This window comes from Myotis daubentonii, chromosome 21 (assembly GCF_963259705.1).
Source record: "Myotis daubentonii chromosome 21, mMyoDau2.1, whole genome shotgun sequence".
Classification (NCBI taxonomy): Eukaryota; Metazoa; Chordata; class Mammalia; order Chiroptera; family Vespertilionidae; genus Myotis; species Myotis daubentonii.
In genome coordinates this window covers 1088243-1109033 of record NC_081860.1, presented here as the reverse complement: position 1 = coordinate 1109033, position 20791 = coordinate 1088243, and the positions used below count along the sequence as shown (strand labels likewise).

Below are 20791 nucleotides of genomic sequence, written 5' to 3'. Positions count from 1 at the left end.
GTGTCCCTGTCACAGGACGGGTACCCTCCTCCCGGAGCCATGACCAGCCTCTCCTGCTCGATGCACACCCCAGCCCGGGACACGGAGCAGCCGCTCGACACGCCTACTGAGCAAGCGCACACGTTACCATCGCCACAGCCACGGAGCCCACTTCCCTCTCTGGACCGCTGGTCCCGACGTGCAAAAGGAGGGGCTGGGCCCAATGACCGCTAAGTGCCTCCCAGCTCAAAGATTCCTCACCAAAGGAGAACATTGTAAACATTCAAGAGAAAAATAGGCCTGCCCAGACCTGTGTGGCCCAGTGGGTAGAGCGCCAGCCTGCGGACTGAGGGGTCCGGTCAAGGGCATGTACCTGGGTTGCAGGCACATCCCCAGTGGGGGGCGTGCACGAGGCAGCTGATTGGTGTTTCTCCCTCACTGACGTTTCTAACTCTCTATCCCTCTCCCTTCCTCTCTGTAAAAAATCCAATTAAAAAAAAAATATATATATATTAAAAAAAGACAAATAGGCCTGTCTGGTATCAGGGTCCAAAAGAAACATGGGCGTCTTCTATGTAATTTTCTGTTTTCTAGCAGCCACATTAAAACAGATGGGTAAGTCAATATACAGTATCATTCAAAAATGTAATCAATACGAACCATATTAATGAAATGATAGTTCATGTTTTTTGGTGCCAAGTCTTCAAACCCAGAGCATCATGAAGCGCACAGTGTGACTGGCAAACACATTAAATGCTAAATATGTAGCTCCTTTCAGACCAGCGCATTCCAGTGCCGAGAGCCACTTGAGCTGGTGGCCACCGTCTGGGGCAGAGCAGCTCTGCCCACGAGACCAGTTTCCATCAGCAGCTACCTGGGGGCAAAAACTGTTGAATGAGTCTCTTTATAATACTTTGTTTCTTCTTTATCTTTTTAGAAATGTATTTTTACTGATATCAGAGAGGAAGGAAGAGGGGGAGAGAGAGAGAAATATCAAGCAGAGAGAATCACGGATCGGCTGCCTCCTGCACACCTCCTACTGGGAACGAGCCTGCAACCCAGGCCTGTGCCCTGACCGGGAATGGAACGGTGACCTCCTGGTTCATAGGTCGATGCTCAACCCCTGAGCCACCCGGCCGGGCCAACTTTGTGTTCTTAAACAGCTCTCTTCCCTGACCCCCGGTGAGAACCAAGTAGCTTTATGTTTTTCCACAATCTGGTTCCAAATCATCTTTCCAGCTCTAGTTCCAACGTACACCTGCCTGACACGGCCACCCAGACCTGTGTCCTCACTGCCCGTTCCCCAGTGTCAGCCTCCCGCCCTGTACGCCTGCCTGACACGGCCACCCAGACCTGTGTTCTCAATGCCTGTTCCCCAGTGTCAGCCTCCCGCCCTGTACGCCTGCCTGACACGGCCACCCAGACCTGTGTCCTCACTGCCCGTTCCTCAGTGTCAGCTTCCCGCCTTGTACGCCTGCCTGACACGGCCACCCAGACCTGTGTTCTCAATGCCTGTTCCCCAGTGTCAGCCTCCCGCCCTGTACGCCTGCCTGACACGGCCACCCAGACCTGTGTTCTCACTGCCTGTTCCCCAGTGTCAGCTTCCCGCCCTGTACGCCTGCCTGACACGGCCACCCAGACCTGTGTTCTCACTGCCCGTTCCCCAGTGTCAGCTTCCCGCCCTGTACGCCTGCCTGACACGGCCACCCAGACCTGTGTCCTCACTGCCCATTCCCCAGTGTCAGCTTCCCGCCCTGTACGCCTGCGTGACACGGCCACCCAGACCTGTGTTCTCACTGCCCGTTCCCCAGTGTCAGCTTCCCGCCCTGTACGCTTCTGCTCACCATTTCTTCTCCTCTTCATGCACCTGCTGTCCATGCACCTGGACGCACACAGCAGGCACCCCCTGCCACGGTCCTTGCATTAAGCAGGTTTCAAAGTTCGCCCGTGGTAGCAGGACCAGCACGTCATCCCTTTTGGCGGCTGAGTAGCACCCTGTGCATGTTTGTCCACTCACCTGCTGATGGCCACTGGGCTGTCCCCACACTGTGATAATTCTGAGTAAGGCTCCGGCCATGCTTCAAGTTTCTGTCTGACTACCCTCATGCCCGCACCACGAGTCTTGATTATGGTCGCGTGTCGTCTAGTCCTCCGCCAACTTGGCTCTACTTTTTCTAGACTATTCTGGCTCTTCTCACCCACTCTTTACAATCAGGATAAATGTGATTTTGAATCCACGCAGCTTTCCTAAATTAGTTCGGACTGTTCGTCTCTGACTGTCTGAACCACTGACTCAATGATTCCACTCTGTATGGAGGCGGGAACCCTCAGAGCTGGAAAGAGTCCGAGACCCCACCTCACTCTGCCCTCTGAGCCTGGCAACGATCCGCTGTCCTAGAATGCTCCCGTGACGGGAAGCTCACCACCTCAGGACAGGCCTTTGTTCTGCTGCTGGGAAGCTGCAAAATTCTCTCCCTGTCACCTCCAAAGGAGCTTTTAATATTGAAATTCGATTCCTTTCCACTTGCTCTATGTGAAACCTGTCGAACCCGGCTGCTCCCTTCCGCCTCCCAGCCTGAGGCAAGGCACATGCCACGCCACGGACCTGACCGCATCAGCACCCCCGTCTTACCTCACACGTCCAGGGGATAACTAGGTTTTGGGAATTTTCTCATTTCTACTTTTAAAATACCCCTCATCTCTACCCTTTCTTCAACATTTCTATTCAACTAAAACATGGAACTATATACTTATATTTACTAGAGGCCTGATGCATTAAGATTTGTGCAAGAATGGGCCTTCCTTCCCCTGGCTGCCGGCTCTGCCTTCGCATGCTGCCTAGAGGCTTGGTATGCAAATTAACCCACCACTGTTGGGTTAATTTGCATACTCACTCCTGAATGGCTGGTGGGCATCATGAAGGTATGGTCAATTTGCATCTTTCTCTTTTATTAGCATAGATGAGTTTGTAAGGACTAGAATAGTTACGTTGGCCAGGCAGCACATCATTTGTTGGGCAAGAAGTCAGAGCAGGGGGATTCGCTGTCTTAACGAATTTAAACTTGAGCAAACGGAGGCGGAGAGGGAAGGATATGCCCGTCCTCACCATGCAAACACCATATACAATGGAAGGTTTCCCTGGCCGGGGCGTCTTCCCCTTGAAAGGGTCCCACGGGCAACAGGACGCACCGTGCATCCCTGGCCTGTCTTCACTTCACACACCAGGGGAATTAACTCAGGAAACACGGGCCACTGAACAAATGCCTCCTCTACGATCTCTGTGGCTAAGAGCCTTTCTACACGCCTCCATGTCTTCCTAGGTCCCTGGGACCCATGGCTGGGATGCAGAGAGGAGGGGCCAGGACAAGAGACGTCACCTGAAAATGCCAGCAACGCATGCACCTGTGCGCCGTGAGTCACGGGTGGGGAGAGGTGACTGCCAAGCCAGTTCAAGAGTCTCTTAGGAAATCCGAGTCAAAAATAGGAGGTTCCTCTCAACCCAGCAGCCCCAGTTTGCTCGGAGAGGAAACAGCACTTAGGCTAAACTCGCTGAAATAATTACAGATAATCATATAACATGACCACGCGTTCAGTTCCACGTATCTGTCAAACGAAACAAAATGTGACGTTGCTAAGCCTATGAGGCATCTCTGTCAGTTAAACACTTGAGAAGAGAAAACACTCTGCTCAGAAGGAAAATGAATGTGAGAATATTTGAGGCAATGAATTTAGGAACTGTATGCACGCAGGACAGTGCCCGACCCATCAGTCACATGTGACATCAATGACAAAGGAGATGCCGGCTCGTATGCAAACCTTGCAGGTCTTCTGTCTCAGGCGCTGCTTTGTCCGCAGATGTGCTATCCCCTTGGGAAGATGTTACAGATTCTGATAAAAGTGGCTGATTTGATACAGGACTAGAAAAGCAAACACATGTTAGGTTTTAAAATGGCATCTCTACGCATGAACAGGAACTAAAGGGACAGAATAAGAAGAGTTCAGCATCTCTAGCTAGATCATTAAGACAAGAATTCACACAGAAATGCCTTTGATCACTGAATCACAGAACTCTGAAACTAGAGGCTCATTGGGACCCCCAGTTTATAGTTTTGGAAATAAGGCAACAGGTGCGTTCCCTGTGCGTGAATTCACTGAATGAAAACTGGTGTGATACAGACACGCCCAGGCAACCCTAATACAAAGTTTAAACGGTATCCTGGCAAAATGGAGTGGGACATCTCCCGTCATGAAGTGAAAAAAGAAACGATGTAGTAGAAACCTAGGATTTGTTTCCTAACAGTCGAATAAAAATAAAACAAATATTCTGTGTTTTCTGGCTTCTAAATGATGTGACGTCCAAGTTTAAAAAAAACAACACACTACAATACAAATAAATACGAGTTCCACATCATGATATGAAACAGAGAGGACCTGTGAGAAGACTACTGTTTAATATGAAATGCTACCACTTGCAGAATAAGACTAGAGCTGGAAGAACTTCGCATGCTTCTGAAGGACTTCAGGGGTGGATCAGATATACGAGGAGGAATAAGAGAAAAGCTTTCTGAATAGAAATCTGAAAGACAGCCTCCCCAACCCCACCTCAACATAAAACCAAAAAAAAAGGCCTTTTCTAACTCATCAGGAATAATGAGACAGACAGGACTTTAGGCCAGTTAATCCTGACGTGACCTGATGTGATTTTCCTTAACAAGACTGATCCCGCCCGGAATAGGGTCTTTACTTCCTCGCTCCCCCGTCCCGCCCAGAGGCCACGCCTACCTTGGCTGCATAGATGAAGACGTCGAGTCTAGCGTGGACGGCGCTTCTGGGACACTGCCGTCTGTGCACTGAACTGGTAGAGAGTCAGACAGGCTACTGACAGATGTGGCTGCAACGGTACCACACTGCGTATTAGTGATTCTGCACACGGGACAGCCCACCACCTTATCTAAAAAAATCAAGATCGTTTTTCCACAAAATGCAGCACATGAGCCTGGTTTTCCTATATAATAGACTGGTGAATTGCTTCTAGCTAAAGTGTTTCCAATACTATGGTTTTCCCATGAAAATACCGTGGATGTTTAACCGTGAAGGAAACCATACACACTGCACGTGTTAGCACACGGAGCCCCTGCTCTGGGGACTGAGTGTCACCAAGCCCTGTGCCTCCCAGACAGCTCCCACGCCCAGCGCGGAAGCGAGATGGTGGCAATGAGATAACTTCGCAGGGAGGCGAGTCCAGGCTCAGAATGGAAACCCTGCTCAGCACATTAGGTCGCGTCATTTTCCCTGTCCTTCACCAGGCAGAAACGCAGATGATGATTTCGGTTAAAAAACAGTCATGTGTACACCTAAGGAAACTTGGAGAAGTTTGAACAAATGGTTCTAGCTCTTGGCTTGAACACAAAGCGCTGGTGAGAAAGATTCTGTAAAAAACATTTAGCTCTAACCGGTGTGGCTCAGTGGATAGAGCGTCGGCCTGCGGACTCAAGGGTCCCAGGTTCGATTCCGGTCAAGGGCATGTACCTTGGTTGCGGGCACATCCCCAGTAGGGGGTGTGCAGGAGGCAGCTAATCGATGTTTCTCTCTCATCAATGTTTCTAACTCTCTATCCCTCTCCCTCCCTCTCCGTAAAAAGAAAAAAAAAAATCAATAAAATATATTTAAAAAAACACACATTTAAATGAACTAACGATCAGCCAGCATGTTCATCAAGCACAGAAACTAGACACACGGGATTAACCTGCATGTGGCCCAGCCTGGGGAGTTCTAGAAACGCCTGACTTTGCAAAGCTGACCCTCGGAGTCCCTGCCTCCCCCCTGCTCGTCACTTTCCACAGCTGTTGACCCAGAAGCCCGCCTCACCCCCAGGAGGGTCCTCTGACGCGGGAAGGCACAGAGGACTCAGTGGCTGGCGCTGCACGCCCCTTCCCTGCCACGCCTCTCCTCCCTCGGGGGCTCAGACTTCCTCTCGGGCCAGCTGTGGCGACCCGTCACCTCTCTTTCCTTCAGGAGTCCTCCAAGATCCAAGAGCCACGCCCTCCTGCAGCCCCCCCGACCTTACGCTCCCGGGCGGCGGGCACACCGGAGGCCAGCCTCTGTTTTAATAGGAGTCTGCAGCTCCGAGGCTGCGACAGGGGCTGAGGGTAGTTCTTCTCAGCGGGCCACTCCCATGCCGTGGCCCTACCACTGATCACCACGCTGCGTGACGAGACGTGTCCCTGACACGGACGGGGGAGCTTTCGGGAACGGGTCCGGTGCGCGCCCCGCGCCATCCCAGTCGCCGCGCCGTGCGGGGCCGCTCACCGGGGGGGCTTATCCTGTCGTTGCTGCTGTTCTGTCGCTGGAGGTGCTCCTTGTAGCACACGGAGCACATGCCGTTGGTGCGCGGGTTCCCGTAAAACCCGCAGCCCGTGGAGCACAGCATAGGCACTTGGCTGTGGTTCGCTTCTTGCGCCATGTTCCTCCGCTGCACACCTGGAACGGACAGAGGGTTAGCAGGTGCCCACTGCCGTCACAGACCACCCAGACGTGCTTTGTGTGCGACAGGGAGCCCACACATCCCCCCCGAGCCCCCACAGGGCAGGGAAAGGAAACGTAAACGTTACAAGGACACACCCTGGACCGGCACCTCTCGCCCGCTCTGCACAAGCAGGTCTGCCGGCGGAGAGAGCAGGAACAGCTCCCAGAGAAAGGTCTCCCTCAGAAGACTCCACACCAGCAGAGGCCAAGGAAAATCCCTAAGCCTAGCTCAGTTTGGACTCCTAATCGTACCAATAATAGACAAACACGTAAATCGACCGTCCCTCCGCTACGCTCACCAGCCAATCAGGAGAGTATGCAAATCAACCCAACAAAGATGGCAGTTAATTTGCATACGTAGGCGCGAAGCGGCGGAGCGAAGACTGAAGGCTCCGGCCGGAGCGAAGGCCTGGGTCCCGGGTGCCGGCAGCCAGGGGAAGGGAAGGCCTAGTGCACGGATCTCTTCGTGCAACGGGCCTCTAGTAATAATAATAATATACGTTATACTAGCAATGTTGCTCTGTAATACTGTTAATGTCCAACGGTTTAAACTGTGGTCCGAGGCCACGTTTTAACGTGTGTAATTTCTTCTGTTTAAAAAGCATGTAGCCTAGTGTCCGTGCTGGCGAGGGCCTGGGGAAGTGGGCAGATGCTGTTGAAATGAGAAACTGGGGCGATGATTCTGGAAAGCAACCTGGCCGTTCCCCCTAAGGGCCCCGTGAGAGACTGCCCTGCGGCCCCTCACGCTCCCAGAGGGTCTTCCATGGGGTAACTAGGCGCCATCAGAAAAAAGAAACGGCACAACGTGAAACGCACACACAATATGCTGCCAATTCGGGTAAAAGGGCATCGATGAACCATCCCAAAGGACGGACCAAGATGACAAAGAGAACGGCGACTCTTTTTCTGATCGGCACCTTTTCTGTTCTTTTAAAAGCCTCTTAAGGGTAGATACGACTTGCCTAATGGAACAATGTTTTTAAAGATCATTTAAGAATTAAAAACCACCAGGACAGAGGCCCTGTGTGGGGAGCACGTGAAGGCAACGGCGATCAGAGTGGATGGGAGGGTCCCGTGTGCCCTCTCTCAGCAGCAAGGGGCACTTGCTGTGAGCAGCATGGCAGCGGGGACAGCAGGCTCTTCCTGTAAAAGCTCCCACAGGAATGGAGGATGTAGGTACATTAAGATGCGTCTGTGTTCCGGGATCTGGAACACGAGGGGCCGCGTTTTGCCAGGGAAGTTCCCTCGACCTGGTGGACAATGAGGGAGGCATTCATGTTACCACCCTGACGTTCCCACACATGAACTGCCAGGACAGACGCGGGGGGCGGGGGGGGATCTAACGGAGATTCAGAACCAGGAGCCACAATGCACTCAACTGGATCACAAACCAAGGCAGCCAGCTGATGGAGCGCCTTCAACCCTAAGGATCCAATTTCGGGTTCTGACAGTCACCTTTCTTACTCCGCGAAGGCAGGTCATCCCAAGACCCGATCCTGCTGCCCTGGAACACACGTATGTGCGCCACTTCAGGCCCCGCCCCTCACACGGTTCTGTGCAGAGCCCTGTCCCATTTTACACAGTAACTAACAGTGACGAGATACAAAAGCTGCGGACAAACATTTTCTGCCTGGGGCCTGGCTCCTGAGGGAGGTGTTTGCCTGGCCTGGGTGCCAGGGCCAGGGCTCCAGGTCACGTACGCAGCTCGGAAGTGATGGCCCTGGGCTCAGTCCAGGTGGTCTGGCTCCGAAGTCCGTGCTGCCCCGGGCTGTCCACGTGTGCACCGTGGGGCCCGGGTCACGCTGTTTTGTACCAATGCTCAGTAGCTATTTGCCTTTTCACTCTGACGTGTTACAGAAGCAACAGGGGACACGCCTGGGGCCTGGCCAAGGAGCCAAACCCTGCCAGGGCCCCCGAGAAAAGCTGGGGGACTCTTCATCACCACACGTACACACAAGTCCATTTTACTGAGTCTCGACCCTGAACACACGTGACTTGTTAGTAACTCGTGTGACGGGCTGGGTGGCACGCATGGAGCACGCCTGCTGAGCACGGCGGCAGGACGGGTGGGGAGAAAGAGCGCTGTGCTCTGTCCCAGCTGCACGCTGACCGCGTCTTCTTTTTCTGAAACAGGCTTTTTATTTCAACAAACTCTCGTTATTCAGACGTGAGTACAAGGCAGACATCTTCTCAAAAATGAACACAGGGAGCCTGTCACTGGAAGGAACACAGCTACTAGCACTTATGCCAAGGACAGCATCCGAGCGGGAAACCATCGAGACCAGCACCCCCAATGGCTAGGGGGCTCCGGCTAAGATCGGTGGTGACACTGATGAGATGTGGGTGGTTGGTACCACATCAACGTTTGCAAGATCAGCGCAAGTCAGCGAACCAGTATTTTCCGAGTGACCACTGCATAACAGTACGAAATTATTCACGAACAAAATAGCTATTCGAAGCGAAAGACAGACCAATGGATTTTAAAGCAACAGAACAAAAGTCTTTATGGTGCCTGAGACCCTACACTGCATGGACCCCTTTAAGAAGCTACACACAGTTTTTGGGTGATGCCAAAGGACCCCTCTGTTACCTGAGAAGGTTACTGACATGCTCCTTCCCCTCCCGCTACACACAGCGTGACACCGCGTCTGCAGCATCGTAACAGACCGAGCACAGGGGCAGCTGGGGGAACTGGCTGTTGGCTACGAAGCCAGGCCCCCAAGAGTCGGCAAGAAGGGGCAACATGCCACTTCCCCACCTAACCAGACAGACACACACAGACACACACACACACAGAGAGACACACACACAGACATACACACACACAGACACAGACAGACACACAGACACAGACACACACACACACACAGACAGACACACAGACACAGACACACACACAGACACACACACAGAGAGACAGACACACACACACAGACAGACACACAGACACACAGACACACAGACACACACACACACACACACACACATTAGAGGCCCGGTGCATGAAATTCATGCACGGATAAGGTCCCGAGGCCTGGGCAGCGATCAGGGCCAATCGGGGACTTCCTTCCGGCTGCTGGCTGCCCGCTGGGGCCTGCCGGCCGGGGGGAGGGACCAGGGGAGGTTGGCTGTGGGAGCGCAGTGACCACCGGGGGGAGGCTCTTGCGTTGAGTGTCTGCCCCCTGGTGGTCAGTGCGTGTCACAGCACCCGGTCGTTCTGGTTGTTCTAGTCGCTTAGGCTTTTATATATAGATACGTATGTGTGTATGTATGTAAAACGCAGACATAGACATACAGTATACCTGTAAAACTAAAATCATATAGAGTGGGAGTCCAATTAGGAACAACTGTGGGAAAAGGCTACTCAGGCGTGCAATAAAGCTAAGAAGACCGAGGGACACTGTTCTAAGCCACCTCTTCGATGCTGCCGAATCGTGACGCTAAAGTGAAGATAAGAACTAAAGGAACTTGGCCCACTGGCACTTTAGTACATGGCTGGCAATCACATACCCCCAAAAAGATAAATATTCTCTTTCTACTAAAACTCAAGTAAACAGCCACAGATTAAAAAGTACAACATGACAACCGAGCCGTTCTATGTCGCAATACCCGCTTTGAACAGCAAGATTAAAATGGAAAACCCAGGAACACTGGCCATTTCCCGAAGCCAAACTGCCCTGCACAGTAGCAGATTCACAATGATTTCCAAAGCCAAGAGCGTTCTCAGAAAACACTATTGTCCTGGCAGATAAGAAGCACGAAGGACTTCACAGCTCCCTTCACAGCAAGAAAAGGGAGGGGGAGAACCAACCTTCCGTATTCAGGTCCAGGCCTCGCAATGCAGACGCGGAAGAGCAAACCTGGTTTCTGGGAACGGGGAGTGGGAGATGTGGGGCCTCCGTGGCCACTGTGCCCACTCAGTAGGTAACAGCGTGCGAGGCCCAGGGGTCTGGCATTCGGAGGGAAGGGAGGAGAAGGGAAGGGTAGGATGGTTCCCTAGCTGCAGTTCTGTGGGATTAGAAAGCTACAAATCCAGGGAGATCAGGAATGGCATTACCAGCCCTAACCGGTTTGGCTCAGTGGATAGAGCGTCGGCCTGCGGACTCAAGGGTCCCGGGTTCGATTCAGGTCAAGGGCATGTACCTGGGTTGCAGGCTCGGTCCCCAAGTGGGGGGTGTGCAAGAGGCAGCTGATCGATGTTTCTCTCTCATCGATGTTTCTAACTCTCTATCCCTCTCCCTTCCTCTCTGTAAAAAGTCAATAAAATATATATATTTTTTAAAAGAATGGCATTGCCAGATATAAACAAACAGAATTGATTAGCATGGTGTAATTTTTTTTTTTAAAGTCTTGGAATTGCAGATAATTCAGAAAATGTGTTTTCTGACTCTGAATAACATTTGTCATCAAAACCACAACCTGATGCCCTAAATGGTTTGGTTCAGTGGATAGAGCGTCGGCCTGCGGACTCAAGGGTCCCAGGTTCGATTCCAGTCAAGGGCATGTACCTTGGGTGCAGGCACATACCCAATAGAGAGTGTGCAGGAGGCAGCTGATAGATGTTTCTCTCTCACTCTCTCATCAATGTTTCTAACTCTCTATCCCTCTCCCTTCCTTTCTGTAAGAAATCAATAAAATCTATTTAAAAACAAACAAACAAACAAACAAAAAACCTGCAACCTGAGAGGGTAGAAGCCCTCTAGACAGGGCTGCAGAATGGCTCGGAGGTTCCTATGGACCAAGAAGTGCTGAGCTTTATTTACATGATCTCAGTTAGTTCTCTCCAGAATCCTATGGTGTTGGTGCGACTGATAGCCATCCCCATTTTATTTTATATTTTAAAAAATATTTCTATTGATTTTAGAGAGGAAAGCAGAGGGAGAGAGAGAGATAGAAACATCAATGATGAGAGAGAATCATTCATTGATCAGCTGCCTCCTACATGCCCCCCACTGGGGATGTGCCCGCAACCAAGGTACATGCCCTTGACCGGAATCGAACCTGGGACCCTTCAGTGCGCAGGCCAACGCTCTATCCACTGAGCCACACCGTCTAGGGCAGCCATCCCCATTTTAAAAACCAGGACTTAACGGAGACTTTACAACCTGCCCCATGTCACACAGGTAGTAACAGCTAGGTTTTTATTTTAAAAAATGAAGATAATGACTTTCAGAGTCCATCCCCTAACTTTCTGAACATTCATCACTTCTTAATTTCTTAATTTGAAGATCATTTAAAATCTCATTCATTTATTATTCAACCGTAAGATATTATGCAGCTCTGATTAGCTTACCCAAGCTCTTTAAAAAATTTGCTTTTCCTTTAAGTCCTTTTACCTAAGGAATTGTCATGAGCATAAAAATTCAAGATCGTATATTTTACTTTATTTTTAAAATATATATTTTATTGATTGTTTACAGAGAGGAAGGGAGAGGGATAGAGAGTTAGAAACATCGATGAGAGAGAAACATCCATCAGTTGCCTCCTGCACACCCCCTACTGGGGATGTGCCCGCATCATGCCCTTGACGGGAATCGAACCTGGGACCCTTCAGTCCTCAGGCCGATGCTCTATCCACTGAGCCACACCGGTTAGGGCAAGATCATATATTTTAAGGCTGCAAAGAAATTCAATAGTGATTTTTAATTGGGGGATGTCACCTAAAAATTCCCGATTTCCAGCTTCACTGGTGAACTAGCAGGCCCAATTCCCGCCGCCCCCACTCCCAGCGCCCCGACTCATCGTGTAAGCATCGGTTGCTAGTTCCTAGGTTATGCCCTCTGACCGTTTCAACCAGGGGTCTTTACTGCTCATTCTGGGAGAAGGAAACATTCAGACCATGTTGAGTTAAGTAAGAGTGGACAGCGAACTGACCTTGCACTGCAGGCACCAGAGGGCGAGGCCAGCTCCCCCTGCCCCCCTCCCCGCCTTTCGCAACCCTCAGAATTGGCTCATCTACTTTGCAAGCTGATCAAATGGACAGCCCAGAAAAGGACAAAGTAGGACTATGGCATCCTCTACTGTAATTTATATTTATGCATTTATTTATTAAATGTATTTTTATTGATTTTGGAGAGGAAGGGAGAGAGAGAGAGAGAGAAACATCAGTGATGAGAGAGAATCATGGACCAGCTGCCTCCTGCACGCTCCCCACTGGGGATCGAGCCCACAACCCGGGCCTGTGCCCTGACCGTAATCGAACCTGGGACCCTTCAGTCCGCAGGCCAACGCTCTACCCACTGAGCAACACCGGCTAAGGCACGGCTGAAGAGTTTAGAGACACTCTGACTGGCATTTCCACCTGCGACGCCCTCACGGTTGCCTCTGTCCACTCTCTGGCATCAGGGTTGGCCAGCTTTTCTGTGAATGACCACACAGGACCGTAGGCTTCTCGGACCTGTACACAGGCTCTGCTGCCACCACCTGACTGCACGGCAGTGCAAAGGCAGCCACAGACAACAATGAACACAGACCGTGGCTGCCGTGGCCAGTACAGCCACACGATGGCCACTAAACCCCGAATTTCATAGAATTCTCACCTCACAAAATGTCACTCTTTTAATTCCCTCCATCTCCCCCAAAAATTCTCAGCTCACAGGCTGAAGAAAAATAGGCGATGAGCCCTGACCGGTTTGGCTCAGTGGATAGAGTGTTGGCCTGCGGACTCAGGGGTCCCAGGTTCGATTCCGGTCAAGGGCATGTACCTTGGTTGCGGGCACATCCCCAGTGCGGGGGGGGGGGCGTGCAGGAGACAGCTGATCGATGTTTCTCTCTCATCGATGATTCTGACTCTATCCCTCTCCCTTCCTCTCTGTAAAAAACTCAATAAAATACATTTTTTTAAAAAATAGGCGATGAGCCACAAACTTGCCCATCTCCGGACTGACTAAAGAAACACCTTTCGTGTGAGATGGAGGGAGGCTGGGTGGACATGGGACTTAGCACGGAACTGTTAACTGTGGGTTCTCCGACCGAAAGCTGAGTGTAAACTAACTAGAGGCCCGATGCGCGAAATGCGTGCAAAAGCAGGCCTTCCTTCCCCCGCTGCCGGCACCGGCTTCCCTCGCCGCCCCGGCTTCGTCCGGAAGGACGTCCAGTCTAATTAGCATATGACGCTTTTATTATTATAGATGAGTGTTACTTTGCCCTCACAGCCAATCAATGATTCTCTCTCATCAAGGATGTCTCCATCCCTCTCCCTCTCCCTGCCTCTCTTTGGGGGAGGGAGAGAGAGAGGGAAGGAAGGGCTGGGAGAGGCAGGGTTCACCCCAATCTGCACCCCGAGGTATGGCTGACATGGAGCGTTGCAGCTACAACGAGAAAAGTGACAGGCAGCTCTTGGCACAATCCCGCCCTCTTTTTTTTTTTTTTTTTTTAATAGCAAAGGTGGAAATTTATTGAAGAACAAGCACAGACTCCCACGTGGGGAGGGGGATGGAGTCCCCAATCCCACCTCTGTATAGCACACAGTTTTTTACTCACCAAGACGGAATAAATCAGTGCCTTAGGAACTATACAATCATTCAGTCACTGAGCCTGGGCGAGATCTATATCCCAGAAACTGACGGCTAGAGCCTGCCTGGTCTGTTTTCCGTCCTCACTCATCTCCACCTCATTCACTATAAATTACACCGACACAAGCTGTCTCCCCTCTCCTGAGACGGGACCGGTAACGGCACGGATTGTGTCCGTTCACTGATGCTGAAGATAGCCGGACGAGGCAGGCCTCCGTTTGCTGGGTGCATGGAGGAGAGGGCCCGCCCCCATGCCAGCCAGCGCACAGCTAGCGGTGGGCAAGCCTCGCCCCGAGGCATCAGGCTCTTGGAGAAGAAAATGGAGCGGCTGTTTGCACAGAGAACTGGCGGTCGGGCGGCCAGCAGGGGCTGCTGCCTGCAGATCACTGAACAAGATGGTCGGCCTCATGCTACAAGCTCTGCCAATGCAGTCACCTCAGAGGGGCTCACGGAGCCACCTGCCTGACGTAGCAGGCCGGACATGGCGATTTTATGAGTCAAAAGAAGTTGCAGCCAAGTTTATGTTCTCAAACTGACCCAGGTTCCGTATCACAGAATTAGCCGTATTTGTCCGGCCGGTGTGGCTCAGTGGTGGAGCATCGGCCTATGAACCAGGAGGTCACGGTTCGATTCCCGGTCAGGGCACATGCCCGGGTTGTGGGCTCCATCCCCAGATCCCGTGTGGGGCGTACAGGAGGCAGCCGATCCATGATTCTCTCTCATCACTGATGTTTCTCTCTCTCTCCCTCTCCGTTCCTCTGAAATCAATTAAAAAGTATATATTTTTAAAAATTAGACATAGTTATTACCTGCACAAGGCAGCCCAATATCCTTTTTTCTTTCTCCAAAAGGGGGAAAACCCCACTGGAATTTCCCAGTGGTCTCCATATTCCTGGACGTCCACTCCCTTTTCTTCTCAGACAGACTAACATAAAGGAAGATCTGCACACGCACACAGAACCCTTCCTCATGTCCCCTCCCCTCTGACCTGAAACACTGTAAGACCATCAGGCAAACTGTTTCACCCCCCCCCCCACCGGCCCTTTCAGGGGTCCCCTCTCCTAAGGCAAATCTCCAGCTTGGTTTCCAGTGTCTGCGGATGAGTATCTCCCCGACTGGTCACCCTGTCAGTTCCAATCTCCTCTGTCCCCTGAAAGTCTGTACGTCACGTTTTATACAAACAACTGGCTTTCCTGTTTCACAATATTGACAGAACGCGCTCTGTGCCCAGACTGCTCTGAGCACTTTGTAACGATCGACTCCTCTAGTCCTGTAACATCCTGTGAAATGGGTATTGCGAACACCTTCATGTCACGGACGGGGGTCAGAGGGTTAGTGAATCGCTCAAGGTCACCCAGCTCTTCGCCGATGGGGCTGAGATCAACCTTGGCCCCCCGGCCACAGTGAGGCTCCAGCCAGCAGTCCCCAAGGAGCCCCGGGGGCCCTGAGACCCTGCGGCCCCTCCAGGAGCCCGGGGCTCAAAGCCATTTCCCCACCAGGGCGTGCTGTCTGCCCTCCATGGTGCCGCCCGGCGGGCAGACACGGCGGCAGCACCTGCTGTGCCCGGCAGTCCCCGCAGTCCCGGTCGCCGCCCTCAGCAAAAGCCACGTCACTTCGGAACGTCCTCAGAGAAACAACCTTACTCGTGTGATGGATCTTGGGCTGACTGCTCTTGGCTGTGTCGTCCCCTCTGGCCCCTCCGGGACTAGGGCCCCGGGAAGCAGAGGGAAGCCTTCCCACCCTGGGTCCTGTCCCCAGGCCCCAAGCTGAAGCCACCCCGGGGTGAGCCGTGTTCCATTTAGGGGAGAAGCGGCTAAGGAAACGCCGTCCAAAATTCAGGGGACAAGAACCGACGGCTACTTACAATCATCAACATCGTCCTTCAATACGAACTGAAATGCGGACCAGGAAAGAATAATACGGTTTGTAGGCGGAAAACATAAAAGACAAGAACCACGCTAAACAGAGGGAGCAGTTAATCTGTTTTCAGGGCTGGACTCCCAGTGCAGCAGGGAATGCCGGCCCGGCAGCACCCGATGGAGGCTCTGTGTGCCGCGCAGTCTCGTCGAGCGCCCAGCCCCACCGTGGCCGTGAGAAGGCCACGGGCTTATGCACACGAAGGGGCACAGTGTCCCGGCATGAGGCCTGCGGTTACAGTGAAGAGGTGACAAAGCACGCGGCGTGAGGCCCCGCGGCCAGTCTCCGCCTGAGGCCGATGCCAGGCGCAGAGGAGGAGGCACTCCGGTTGGTGCTGGAGGAATAAACGACCGATTTCAAAACTGTGTTCCTTACAATATTATCAGGAAAGACATGGCAAAATGCGATGCCTGTTCTATAGCCTCTGCCATAGCCCTGAGCTCAGGGCGCCGCACTGTACTGACTGTGGTGCCCGCTGCCCTCCTCGGGGCATCAGAGAAGTCCATGACACGCGCTTACGCTCTCCAGAATCAGTTCAGGGACAGGGATGTCTGATTGGCATGTATCTGCTCAGATAGCGCATCTAATCCCAAAACCATGAATCTTCCTTATGAGCCACAACAACAGAAATGCTAAGCAGCATCTTCACGGGGAGTATATGAAAAATGCCCAAAATGATTATTGCCAGGTATTCCAGGAGCTGATTCATCTTTTTTTAAAATTATATTTTTAATCAGAGAGGAAGGGAGAGGGAGATAGAAACATCAACGATGAGAGAGAATCATAGATTGGCTGCCTCCTGCACGCCCCCAACTGGGGATCGAGCCCGCAACCCAGGCCTGTGCCCTTGACCGGAATTGAACCCGGGATCTTTCAGTCCGCAGGCCGATGCTCTATCCACTGAGCCACACCGGCCAGGGCTGATTAATCTTTTTTTTTTTTTTTTTTAGTGAGGACGTACTGCCTTGGGAAGAGGGACAGCAAACACATGGTGGGAAGGGGAGTCACTGTCCTTCACTGCGGAACTGCTGCAGACCCAGGGGCCACGCGGGGCAGCGAGGCACTGGGACAGGGCAGAGCACCGGCTGCACCATCAGGGCGACCAGCGCCGCCAATTCCTACCTGCTCAGGTCAACGGTCGTGCAGAGGCAGCGACAGGTAATAGCGAACAGAGCACGGCTGCTGGGTGCCATCCAGCCACACTTACAGCCACTGAACTGAGCGTCACAGAATTCTCAGAGCACAAAACAGCTCTTTTAGGAGGAGAGAGCAGGAACGGAGAAAACACTGAGATAGAGGATTGGGTAGGAAATATCCGCCTCCAGCAGAAGCGCCCCTTTTGGCGTTTTCACACACCACGTTTCACTTTATTTTCTTTTATAAATATCTATGTTTATTATTTCAGGGAGGAAGGGAGAGGGAGAGAGAGAAACATCAATGATGAGAGAGAATCATGGATCGCTGCCCCCTGCTCGCCCCCACACTGGGGATCGAGCCCGCGACCAGGGCATGTGCCCTGACGGGGAATCGAACTGTGACGCCTGGTTCAGAGGTCGATGCTCAACCACTGAGCCATGCAGCCTGAACTTCTGCACTATTTCCACACACACGGGGAGAGGGCTTATCGGCGCTGAAGGCAACTCCTTTCAGCTTCTGGCAGGAGCAGCCCAGGCGGAGGAGGCTCTGATAACAGGGCAGGAAGCGATACCCAGCTCCTGGGAGACTCGGGTGAAGGCACCCCCCTGCTGTCCCCCATAGAAGCTTCCATGACAGAAAGCGCTTCGCCAGCACCTGAGCGGGAAAGACGGCTCCCTCCAACCCCAGAAGCAGCGCTGGCGACAGAACTCACACAGGGAGCAGGGCACCGAGCCACCGTCACCCCATTTCCCCCAAATCCTTAATATGATTTCCCCCGTGTGTTCCTTCTGCCTCATCTCATCTTAAAAACCAAAGTTCAGGCCTATATTCTCAAGGCCTCCTTTACCTTATTTTTGACACGAACTTAAAAAGAGAGGAGGCTAGACCAGTGGTCGGCAAACCGCGGCTCGCGAGCCACATCCGGCTCTTTGGCCCCTTGAGTGTGGCTCTTCCACAAAATACCAACGTCTGCGCATGCGCCACGAAGTTTCAATCGCACTGTCCGTGCACGCCCGCACGTGGTATTTTGTGGAAGAGCCACACTCAAGGGGCCAAAGAGCCACCTGTGGCTCGCGAGCCGCGGTTTGCCGGCCATAGGGCTAGACCATCCCAGTACACAGGACAGCACCCAAGGAAACTGGGCCCTACACACGAAGCACCAGTAACCGGAGAATGAAACCTCACTTTAGACCTTAAAACTGCATTGAAGTGAGACTTGCCAGCACTAACCTAGGAGATTACAGTATTTCCCCTTCAGAGCTGCTGAAAGATCAGCAACTGGGAACCTGGAGACTGCACACTGCGGGGTCTGCTGACCAATCGGGAAGGGAGAAATACTGGGCACACCGACATCTCGAGCCCCCGTTTCTGAGGGGACTGCACGCCTCCGTCATTTCTGCACGAACCTCTGACGACTGCCTAAGGCCCCCGCCAGGGCCTGTCTCCCTGTGCTCTCTACGTGCCTGCTCATCCCCACCCTAGAGACGGCAGCTCTGATTTCCTCCAGCCAACACACTGGTGATGCGACAGCAAAAGCTCACTGCCCTGAATGCAGACAACATTCCTTCCAGTCCGCACCTCCCTAAATAGTTGGTAAGATTTCATAAATCTTTATCCATACGCGCATCTGGACAACCATGCCTTCCTCCAAAGGGAAAAACATCCCACTAAGAGCCTCACTCTGAGTCCCGCTCCTAAATCTACGAAGAACCAAAACGAAACAGGAAAAGTCGAAAAAAAATTAGACCCCCCCCCCCCAACTGAGGCTTAAGATGTTAACTTTTAGTATGAAAAAAAGAAAGGATTTTTCTTCTTCAATGGGCATTTCTATTATCAACGCACTTTTAAAAACCAAAGTTGGCAAGTTTACAAGATTTCCAATTGCATTTAGGGAACAAGAGTTCCTTTACTTTGAAGTATATGCTCTCTGATCAAATAGAGCTATTTTTTAAAAAATTATCTATACTAATAAAAGGGTAATATGCTAATTAGACCAGACATCTTCCAGACGTCCTTCCGGACAAAGCCATGGTGGCAGGGGCCGAGGCAAAGGCGGTTAGGGGTGACCAGGCAGGCAGGGGGGAGCAGTTAGGGGTGACCAGGCAGGCAGGGGGGAGCAGTTAGGGGTGACCAGGCAGGCAGGGGGGAGCAGTTAGGGGTGACCAGGCAGGCAGGGGGGAGCAGTTAGGGGTGACCAGGCAGGCAGGGGGGAGCAGTTAGGGGTGACCAGGCAGGCGGGGGGAGCAGTTAGGGAGCGATCAGGCCAGCAGGCAGAGGTGCTTAGGGGCGGTCAGGCTGGCAGGCAGAGGCAAGTTAGGGGCGATCAGGCTGGCAGGGGAGCAGTTAGGGGCATCAGGCTGACAGGCAGAGGTGGTTAGGGGCGATCAGGCAGGCAGGCAGGCAAGCAGTTAGGAGCCAGCGCTCCCGGATTGCAAGAGGGATGTCAGACAGCCCCGAGGGGTCCTGGATTGGAGAGGGTGCAGGCCGGGCTGAGGGAACCCCCTCCCCATGCACGAATTTCGGGCACAGGGCTTCTAGTTAATTATAACTTAATTTACCCCCAAGAGCAATTTCCTACATTAATACCTAATATCATATTCCCAAAATTATTTTTGTGGTTGTTTGGCCCAAATATGAATTTTAAAAGGCTGAAATCAACTGAGAAATAAACAGCAATCTAAAGAATGATCATCTTTTGCTTCACAGTGAGATTCGTAATGTGGGTTCCACCACTTAACATAATTCTGAAAAAAAGACACAAAAACTAGTGATACTTAGTTATTAAGTGTTATTCTCAAAAATAATTCATAAATAAAAATCTACCCCATTCCACCCTCAGGATCCTACCCAACAGAAAGAAAAAAGAAAAGAAAAAAAAGATCCTAAGAAATCTCTCATCATGCTGACGTGAGGCACCTTGGAGCAGTTAGATTAAAAAGTGGTCGTTGCTACGCCCAATTACAGAGGGTTCCGGGCTGAAGGCTACTCACACAGTTGAGGATGATGAGCAAACAGCTGTCCTGTGTCTTGAGACAGACATTAGCGTCCTGCCTTCCCTAAGCTCATAAGCAGCTACTTAAAGTTTGAGTTTTATGCAAGAAAACATGTTAAAGCTTCAGTGCTTTCCTGCAGCAGACTTCAGATTCATTCCTGTAACACAGTCAACAGGAAACAGAGTTGAGAGTTAAAATCGACCATGCACATTGTCATTGCCTAAAAGTTTAAGGGGCGCTTTCACTATCACAGTTAGATAAGAAAGGGTGGGTGAGGCACAATTCAGAAAAAAAATAATTTCATTTGGTATTTGACACCAATGTATAATCTTGCAACAAGTAACTTTACCACATTTTTTTTTGCCTGGCCATAAGCCAGGGGAGCAAGGGTTACTTTTTTCAATCATTTGTCAGCAAAGTAAGCCAACTAGGTTGTTGTTTTTGTCCCCTAAGGCTTGGCTAATTTATTCAGCATAAACAAGGAAAGAATAACTTTTACAGCGATGGCGGGGTCCCCACACTATCCCTGGGGCCCTCCCTCCCGCTTGGGGAGGATGAGATTCTGGGTCCTGCTGTGACAGGAGCAGCGGCCACATTTCTGACATTTGCTCTGAAGGTTAGAGCACATCCCCCAGATCCAAGTGTCTATAGCACCATTACGGCTACAGGCTGATCAATGTTACAAGGCTTGTCTGAAAAATAAAACCGCATTCACTCAAAATATCC

The 20791-nt window shown here is 51.7% G+C and overlaps 1 protein-coding gene across 7 annotated transcripts in view; it reads right to left on the bottom strand.

Annotated features, from left to right (window-relative positions):
- ZFAND6 (zinc finger AN1-type containing 6) overlaps nt 1-20791 on the bottom strand; it is a 51227-nt gene that overhangs the window by 7184 nt on the left and 23252 nt on the right. For 3 of the 7 annotated variants that reach the window (XM_059678355.1, XM_059678354.1, XM_059678357.1), the window contains 4 exons: nt 20063-20222; nt 6289-6459; nt 4762-4930; nt 3796-3896 (listed from right to left, as the gene is read on the bottom strand). In XM_059678355.1, coding sequence (XP_059534338.1) covers nt 3796-3896; nt 4762-4930; nt 6289-6442 — 424 coding nt within the window. In that variant the 5' untranslated portion in view covers nt 6443-6459; nt 20063-20222. Of the gene's footprint in view, nt 1-3795; nt 3897-4761; nt 4931-6288; nt 6460-20062; nt 20223-20791 lie in introns of those variants that run through there. The other 4 variants (XM_059678353.1, XM_059678352.1, XM_059678356.1 and 1 more) reach the window with 2 other exon arrangements.